This window comes from Gouania willdenowi, chromosome 11, assembly GCF_900634775.1.
Source record: "Gouania willdenowi chromosome 11, fGouWil2.1, whole genome shotgun sequence".
Lineage (NCBI taxonomy): Eukaryota > Metazoa > Chordata > Actinopteri > Blenniiformes > Gobiesocidae > Gouania > Gouania willdenowi.
In genome coordinates, this window is record NC_041054.1 from 19,783,340 (window position 1) to 19,793,165 (window position 9,826).

Here is a 9,826-nt window from a genome sequence, read left to right on the forward strand (position 1 = left end):
AAAGCACAATGTAAGCATAAAATCATGACCTCCTTTGAGTTAAATGCTCCTTATATCTCCTTCACACTGAAGCTTATTCAAAAAGTATGCCACTGTCAAGAGGAATTTCCGTTTAGCTACTGTAAATGTACTGACCTACACCACTATGCTGCCTTAAGCCACTTTATAAATACACAACATAGATGTCTGCTTGTAACTTAAAAAAAATAAAAAATATGAAATCTGAATCCACTCTAACAAGGGAACATAATGGTGGGATGGTAATCTGCTGAGAGAATTTAGGTGCTGATATCCATGTGACGTTACTCAAAAACTAACACTGACAAAGCTGTTGCAGATCTCGTTATAAAAATGGTATTCCCACAACATTCACACAGTAGGGCTTAATGCTGCCTAATGCGTATTGTTTTTAAAAAATCTGATTTAAAAAAAAAAATAAAAATCTAAATGTTAAATCTAAATGATAAACCTAAATGTCATGGGTGAAACTAAATATTTAGCTAATGTGCAAATTCAGCGGAAGTACCAAAATAAAAGCTCATTGACGCAAACGAACATCTAGATTTAACATTGACATTATATTTTTACAAGAAGTTAACATCAATACTAATATTTCACATTTAGTTTTAGAATTAACATTTAGATCTAGAATTAACACTTAGATTTAATATTTAACATTTAAATTAAATATTTAGATTTAACATTTAGATTTAACACTGACATTATATTTTTACGAGAAAAGTAAATATCAACGTTAATATTTTACATTTAGATTTATAATTAACATTTAGATTTATAATTAACATTTAGACTTAGAATTAACATTTAGATTTAGAATTAACATTTAGATTTATAATTAACATTTAGACTTAGAATCAACATTTCAATTTAATATTTAACATTTAGATTTATAATTAACATTTAGATTTATAATTAACATTTAGCTTTATAATAAACATTTAGATTTATAATTAACATTTAGATTTATAATTAACATTTCAATCTAATATTTAAAATTTAGATTTAAATTTAGATTTAACATTGACATTACAAATATTGCTCTAAATCTGGCCAGAAGTAACATAGGAAAATTCAATTCAAACCACATTTTAAAATGCGCTTTACAATCGGCGCCTCATAACAACAACATCAATGAAATAATTGTATAAATCAAGTGACATTTTTATGTATCTTACATTAGTCTGCGCAATGGCTCCTTTATGTAGCAGAGACGTTAGCTTTGTTGACTCCTGGCGCTCACACAGGCTCTTTCCTCTTCCTTCTGCCTGTGTAAACTCTGTAAACCGCTTTTTGTCGTGGTTACAGTAAAAGTTTGTCCCACAAACCAGATGAGAAACAGGACAAGTCCAAACGAAGCACACCTGGGACCATTCGATCAAAGCCCTGTTCATGAATAGTTGGGAAACTACAATATCTGCATTTAGCTAACAGTAGAACTGTAAACATAAACGAAGAAACTGTCTAAAAAAACAACATTAGCATTGAATAAGTTGAACTAATGCATTTTCTTATACTTTGTTTATCTTTATCCATATACTGACAGCCACGCCTCCGACGGTCATATAAAGTTCACATTATGGACTTGAACGCAACACTGTAGCTGTTACTGCCTCGGTTCAACATGCGACGGATGGCTGCTGAGATTCAACCCTCCATGGAGAAAAGGTGCGTTACTTTTTTTTATTATTATTATTTTCATATTAGGTAAGTTTCTTCATTTTTCTATATTTAAATTTCAAAAACCAGCCCCAAAACTAAGTGAAGATATTGTGTGTTTTCTCTAAAAACCAACATTATTCATCGTTACAGAAAAGAGCAGTTAGAATTATTCATAAGGCAGGATACAGAGAACAAACAAGCAGTCTGTTTATTAAATGTGGATTATTAAAACTTAAAGAATTGATTGAACTGCACTGCAGACACTCAGTGATGTTCAGAGCTAAAAATAGAGAATTTACCAGAACATTTACAGAAGTTGTTTGTTTTTAGTTCAGAGGATGGGAACCATAGAGGGAAATGTCATTTCAATTTCCAACATCAATTTGCATGAATAGCCTTAAAGCAGATGTGCATTTCTGTTGTGAGGGTCACAATATGGAATGAAAGGGCTGTTTGAATATATTTCAGTTTAAGAAAATGTACAAAAAGAGACTCCTAATATAATATAAACATGGTGATTAGTGTTATTTGTTTTCCTATTTTGGTACTGATAGTAGGCGTGTACATCCTTGAATTTGTCAATGCATTGTTATTATTTTTTTTCTATTAATGTTGTAATATCATTATCTCAGTTAGTGTAAACTTGGTGTTTTGATTCAGTAAGTAAATAACTAGTACATTATACTTTCTGGACATGGATTGTAACAAGGTTGAATATTCCTTGTAAAAAAAAATATGATCTATGTCATGAAAGAATGAAAATAAATGAAATAAAATGTCATCTTTAAAACTTCATCACATCACATGTGTTATTCTGATATATAATGATCTTTGTTAATGTAACAATTGTATTTAGGTTATTCATTCTGTGTGTAAAGTTTAAAAAATAGCATGTGGAAATAATTGAAGTGCTTTATCAGCCTTCTTCTTTTATCTTTTAGGTAGCACGTCCATGCAAAATTCCCATTCTCGGTTCTGTTTGACTCCTATACAGCGAAAGCCTTTTGATCCTATAGGCTTTGCTTATACATTGTGTGCTGTGTCATTTTGCTGGAGATAAAGAAATGCATACCAGCAGCACTGATAACATGAATGTCCTGCGGTCAAAGTTCAACTTATAGCTTGTCTGTGTTTGCATGTACTGTACTTTGTGTTCCCTGTGTTTTTCTCCATGGCTACCGGTTGGAATCTTAGCTCCTGGATTGCAAGTTGGCTTCCCTCTTGGTGTCCGACGTCTCCAAATCACCTTAAAGATGCAGAGGAGAAAATGCTAAAGAGTAAGTTGTATAAGTCTGGGGGTGAGATAAAGATAAAAAATGATGATTTCCAACCTTCTCCTATATTTATTCTTTTCTGCTGCAGCTGTGAAGCAACCTTTCTCAAGGCAACATGTTCGGATATCCAACGGTAACCACCTGTGGACCATAGCCTTTTCCACTCATCCAAGGCCAACACAACCATCAGACCATATCAGGACTCCTCTAGTTCTTCTTCATGGCTTTGGAGGCGGTGTGGCCCTTTGGGCACAGAACCTAGACTCTCTTTCGAGCAGAGGGCCAGTTTATGGTCTGGACCTTCTCGGCTTTGGCAGGAGCAGTCGGCCCGAGTTCAGCTCTAATGCCAGTGAGGCGGAGGAAGAGTTTGTGGAGGCTCTGGAGGAATGGAGGGAGAAGGTTGGACTGGAGATGATGGTGCTGCTGGGACACAACCTTGGAGGATACCTGTCTGCTGCCTACGCACTAAAACACCCACACAGGTGTGTTTATGATGGTACATTAGTTCAGTGCAGGGGAGGTCAAAGCAATGTTAGTTTATTATACTGCACATAATCATAGGGTAACGCCCACTGGATGACAATAACTCCAAACTCAGTATTTTGACATATTTTTAAATTTACAAACAAACACATGAAATATCAATAATTTTGTCTGAGATTTATTTTTACAAACAGTAAAAAACGTTAAAAACATAAACATTGTGTAACATGTGTCTCTCTTTGTAAAACAATCCTATAATAATATTGTACTGTACTCATGGTTTTCTCCACTCTAACAAACACACTTTGGTTGTGCTGTTGCCGTTTATAGAGAAAGCAACAAAAATAGTGTAACAAAAAAACAATTTCATAAGCAGGTAAAACCAGTTGTGGAATTAAAATCAAGGAAAATTGAATAAACGTGTAAAGAATATTTGCAGCGCTGTGCTATTTTTTAAGGTTTTATGGTAAAACTAAAACTTTTGGTTATTAGTAAGGGTGTCCTAAGGCAACATTTGTTTGAGATGGGCAAGCTTTCTATTTAGATTAATTTTGGATTGATAAAAACCTTGGATATGATTAGTCTTAAATTTTGAGAACATATTTCACAAATCATTTGTTGGCTCTGTAAGCTGTAGCTGCACAGATCCTGTTTGATATTCAAAGGCTCAGAAGATTAATTACTGTAAAAATGAATCCTTTACAAGTTCATTAGAAATATATCCCTTCATCCCCTAAAAAAGACTCCATTTATCAACTTTGTATCCAGGGAAATATTCAAATATATTATCTAATCTTTAAGTAATTTAATAACAATTTTGTTGATCTTAAGCTTATTTGTTTGTGAAAGCCAAATGTGACCCTTGCTAGTGTTGCTGTGATTGTCCTGATAATCGTCCAGGCAACAGTTTTATTGACTACAGGGTGAGCATGTGGTATAAAATGACATTAGGGTGTTACCTGTGTGTGTGCAGGGTCAAACATCTGCTGCTGGTGGAGCCATGGGGATTCCCAGCACGTCCAGAAAACCCAAACCACTACGCCATCCCAGTGTGGATCAGAGCCATGGGTGCCGTCATGAGCCCATTCAACCCTCTGGCTGGTCTTAGATTGGCTGGACCTTTAGGTCAGCGCACACACCGGTGTACCACAAAAAAATGCATGGATGAACATAATAAAGCAATCATCTAAACATGTGTTTTCATATCTATAACTGATATTTATTTATCTGTTTTTTTCATGACAATGCAAACCAACATAGATTATTACATCAAATAATATCACAGTCCAAATAAAACTTAATAAATGCATAATCGATGACTCCACCAATCTTCCACCATCAGTCCACACATTTTTTACTATTCTCTAATAACCTGAAAGTGACAAATGAAAATTTGCAAATCACACCCCGAGTCGATTTTCTAAAGCATATTGGCAGTTTTTTTTTTTCCCTATACATTTTTGTAAATTGGCTTCCCAAGTACGAGCTACTTGGTGTTTAAAATCAAATTTCGTCCTATATGATCATCATCCTCAGACACAAATAATCTTTGAACCCTCTCTGGCAGTGTTCTGCTTTTGGCTTGATATTAAAAAAGAGGAGTTGTTCAACAATTTTATTATTATTTTAGATTTTTTTATTTTTTATTTTATCAAATGTCTGGCTTTTTTCAAGATTGCAGTAGAGATGGGGGATTTGGTTGGTGGAAGACTTATAACAAATAGTAACAAGCACGGACTCAAATCAAAAGGCTATACGTTCTCCCTTTTAGTCGCTCTGCAACTATGTGAAGACTTGTTGTTTAGTGTCCTCTTTTTTCCACACACAGAGACTTAATTCATGTAAATATAATCCTCTCCTTTCAGGCCCAAGGCTGGTTCAGACCATCAGGTCAGATTTTAAGCAGAAATACTCCTCTGTTTTTGCTGACAACACCGTGTCTGACTATATCTACCATCTGAACGCTCAGGCCCCCAGGTGACAATCTTCTTAAGAATGAAAAAAAACCCCACAGATTTCTAACATTTACAAGCTTACTAAACTAACTCATCCTATGACTTTCTGCATATCTTGGTCTCAGTGGAGAAACAGCTTTCAGCAACATGACCATTCCCTACGGCTGGGCAAAGAGGCCAATGTTGGAACGGATCAACCAAGTCCCACCGGACATTCCCATTTCTTTCATTTACGGATCCCGTTCCAGCATCGACTGTGACTCTGGGTATGCGTTCAGGAAGACCAGACCGGATGTGGAAATCAGGGTAGGTTCTGTAAGCACATGGGGTTGTGTCATTAAAGAGTAACTATACCCAAAAAAAACACTTTTTTCTGCTGAATACAAACGTATTTGGGTATAAAGTAATGCTGTTGGTTGATCCTGGTTCAATTCTCAACATTTTAGTCAAAGTGTTTAAAGGTCACATATCATGCTATTTTTCACCCATCTCCATTTGTTCTAAGAACCACAAAAACATAGTATTTGAGGTTTATTTTCCTAAACTCACCTGTTTTCCAGAGTTTTAGCCTCTGAAAAGTGATTTTCTGAGCAACTCTACACAAACTGGCTGATTTGCGTCCTACTTATGCATATTCATGAGTGGGCGTGTCTATAGACGTTACACCGACGCGCGGCTTCTCCAGCTCAGTGCCGCGTCAAATTTGTCATCAAAATGGGAACGCGTCATCAAATTGGAGCGAGGTGTTTGTGATCACCCTGCAGTAAGAAAGGAGCAAATCACCCTCTAACTAACGATTGGGGGAATCTATGAAAAAGACACTTTGGGCATGTGTATGAATCCCATATCGCAGTTTTATGATGTTTAAAGCACAGAAAAGTCAATTTAACTTAACATGGGCCCTTTAAATTTGGTATATTTAGTTGTAAAATGTCAGAGTTACTGCCCTCTATGGGCTTAAACCCGGCTATTGCAATTGATTTTTGCTATTGGCTGAGAACAGGATCATGTGATGTATTAGGACCATCTTGCATCACAAACAAGCACTGTTAGCCCCGCCCCTTTTTATAAAAACTAGCACCTGTGGGCTCTACAATCTGTGGGTGGTGAGGATTGAGAGAAGAGTGAATAGAGAGGTATATTGAGTAATGAGTAGCTAGTTAGCATAGCATAGATTGTTCCTTAGAGATTTTATAGTATAGACTGGGCGTGTCTTAACTTCTCCAGGAGCCCCGCCCATAATCAAGGCTTTTTTTTTTTTTTTTTTAATTTTCCTCCTAGAGTCAGGTCAAACGAAAGCAGGGGTTTAGTTACTCTTTAAAGTTTGTGAGAACAATAGTTACGGTTATGCCATCCCTATTTTAACCACCATGACCAAGCTTTCACTGTTTCCTCTGCACCATGAGGCAGTGTAGTCTTGACGTTTTGATCTAGTCAGCCCTTAACAAGCACCTGGGTGGTGATGCCACGTGTAAGCAGGGGCGGAGCCAGAGAGTGGCCATTATGGAGTTCTCATGCGCTATGGACGAAGGTGCAATCAACAGTCTTTTGCTGGTTGATGCCAAATCTAATGACTTGCCATGTAGAACCTGACTAGATACAGAGGTGTAAAGAGTACTGATATATTCAAGTAGAAGTACTGTTACTTGATTGAAATTGTACTCAAGTATAAATACAAGTAAGTCATACATAAAATACTCAAGTACAAGTTAAAATTAGCTCAATTAAATAGTACTCAAAGTAAAACTTACTAGTTACTTTCACCCCCCATCTTTCCACAATTCCCTTGCATAATAAACTATTATTTTTTTTAATAAAATGACACCAATGAATTGAATTTTTTTAAAAAAAAAGATCAGGCTCTAAATATAGCTACATTTATTAACTCTTAAACAGTGTAACAACATGAACCGAATAAAGTGGCTGGGAGTTATTCAGAAATAATACAACTAAGAACTTGTGGATTTTATGTTCAATGTGCCATGAAGAAACCATGAAGCGGAAATAAAATTATAATTATTTACTCAGTAACGGTTGGGTGTAGAAATGTAACATGTACGTACTTAAGTACATATAAAATGACTGATTTAGAAATATACTCAAAAAGTACAAGTACCCATAAAAGCAACTCAAATACAGTAACACGAGTACTTGCAATCCATTACTTTCACCTCTGACTTGATACCATTTTCTGTGCCCCCTTGTGTTAATAATAGTCTTACAGTAATTTGGTCACTCCTATGACTACTGTCTGACTCAGTCACTAGTGTGCGTTCACAATGAGATCCTTTTAATGCAATACATGTGTTTCTGGTATTGATGACATCAGTCATTAATGGTTGAATGTGAAGGCTTTCTAGCATTTTCTCTGATATTCTACAAGCAAACATTGATTTTCGCAGTTAGTGAGAAACTAAGTTATATCAGTGAATAGTAGAAATATGATCACTGAATCAGGCTTTTGTGCCTTTTCAAAGTATAAGAGAATGATCTGCCATCGTCTTAGTACAGATTTTGTCCAGTGCCAATTAGGGATGTAACAATTAATCGTAAGGCAGTTAAAAATCGATTCATAGGTATCACGGTTCACATCGATGCTCTGAAAATTTAATCGCAGTACTTTTTATAAACAGCAGAGGGCGCTATATATCCTTCTCGTCTAAAAGTGTAGTCGGCGGGCGGAATCTGCTACTACTTTCTTTCTGGCCGCCATCTACTCTTAAACATGTTCATAAATGATTCCTTACCCCTTTAGCACCGAAAGAACATCTGTAATATTACGTGAATATCTGTAAAAGTCACGTTTTTCTATTAGCTCTGTCTGCTAGCATAGCTTCTCTTCTTCACTGCAAGGATATCTGCATGCCAACCGACCACTGGGTTACCAGCGCCCTCTCCTGGTCCAAACAAATATCTGACGTAAATACAGTGCAGACTGTTTTTTTTTTGTCCAATTGTTAAGGCACAAAATACATTTTCAGTTGTACTTTTAAAAAGAAAAGGAACTATTATGTAGTTTTGCATTGTTTACTATAGAACCAGAATTTAAATTAATAGGCTTCTTCTTCATTTGTATAACTCCTTTATTTATTTCATTCAAGATTTATTTTTAGTTAAATTGCATTGTTTTAAATAGTTTATCAAGGGAATCTTTTGACAATTAAATATAAAAGGAAAATAGTACAGTATTAAAGGAATTTTTGTCCACAGTCCCATTTTGTGAAATAAATCGTGAGAGAATCGTATCGTGAACCCAGTATTGTGAATTGAATCGTATCAGGAGTTGAGTGAATCGTTACATCCCTAGTGCCTATGTATAATATCTTGAAACCTTTGAGCCTCGTCTTCTCATAATTTTCCACAAAATTGCTACAATAACAGGATCCAGTCAATAGGTCACCGTCTTTGTAGAAACAACATGTAATGCATTCAGCTTGGTCTTTCCAATTAGTCATTTACCATCTACACTTTATCTGAGCCTCACATGTTCATATTGATATTTTATCTCATATCCTCAGCACTGCATGTTTTTGTTTTTATCTCAAAGCCCATACATACGTATGTGTTGTGCTGTGTGTCTGTGCTTGTCAGGTGATCAGAGGAGCAGGCCATTACGTTTTTGCTGACCAGCCAGAAGACTTCAATCAGACAGTCCTTCAGATTCTCTCCAGGACGGAGGGGAAAATAACGACAGCAGACTTGAAGCAGTGAGACAAAAACAGAAGAAAGCCGAACGATTAACCAACGCAAAGCCATTGCACAATCCAAGCAGGTTTAAAGCTGCTGGAGACAATCATTTATTTTGATCAGACGAATTGACAATAAATAATAACAAATTGATCTGTGAGGTTTATAATACATGTCGACCTCATACATCAATGCATCAAAGGTCATTTGAAAAGATGGGGGGAAAAAAATAGCAAAAAGCAAATTGAAATTGTCGTTCGAAAGTTTGTTTTGATCTCCACTGTAAACACTTAATTTATTGACATTGTCAGAAAACGTTCTCACATTGCATTGTGGGATGTGGCGTCAGAATCAGAATTCCTTTAGTAAAGTGCTTTTGTTACAGCCACTTTATGAAAACTAAAATCACAAATTAATGAATAAAACAAAGACAAAAGAAAGAATAAATGTTAAATAAGTGTATAATTAAGTAAAAGACCAGATATAAGGATCAGATACACACACATTACAGTAGTAAAAAATAAAGATAGATAATAATAATAATAATAATAATAATAATAATGATAATGATAATAATACAAATATGATATGAGTCCTTTAAACAGATGCATAGAAGTGTTTTCCCTTTATTCTTACAGTGATTTTTTGTGTTTCTTCCCCAGACAAAGTGGACAGTGATTGGTTTGACCCCATTTTTGTTCTAGTTTCTTCCCAGGATTCTCCGTAATATTCAGTTTTAGCTAGATT

At 35.4% G+C, this 9,826-nt stretch overlaps 1 protein-coding gene across 1 annotated transcript; it reads left to right on the forward strand.

The window, feature by feature from the left end:
- The first annotated feature begins 1,626 nt into the window (after nt 1-1,626).
- abhd5b (abhydrolase domain containing 5, lysophosphatidic acid acyltransferase b) lies at nt 1,627-9,409 on the forward strand. Its single transcript, XM_028461126.1, has 7 exons — nt 1,627-1,686; nt 2,875-2,957; nt 3,043-3,436; nt 4,411-4,562; nt 5,303-5,414; nt 5,518-5,698; nt 8,984-9,409. The coding sequence occupies exons 1-7, from the start codon at nt 1,643-1,645 to the stop codon at nt 9,101-9,103; spliced, it is 1,086 nt and encodes a 361-aa protein (XP_028316927.1). The 5' UTR covers nt 1,627-1,642; the 3' UTR covers nt 9,104-9,409.
- Nucleotides 9,410-9,826: the final 417 nt, after the last annotated feature.

Excerpts from the sequence above, each read along its gene's own strand:
- abhd5b (XM_028461126.1), top strand. The coding sequence starts at position 1,643 with ATGCGACGGATGGCTGCTGAGATTCAACCCTCCATGGAGAAAAG. Across the intron at positions 2,958-3,042 it reads AGAGGAGAAAATGCTAAAGA|CTGTGAAGCAACCTTTCTCA; the intron begins GTAAGTTGTATA and ends TTTCTGCTGCAG. Across the intron at positions 4,563-5,302 it reads TAGATTGGCTGGACCTTTAG|GCCCAAGGCTGGTTCAGACC; the intron begins GTCAGCGCACAC and ends CTCTCCTTTCAG.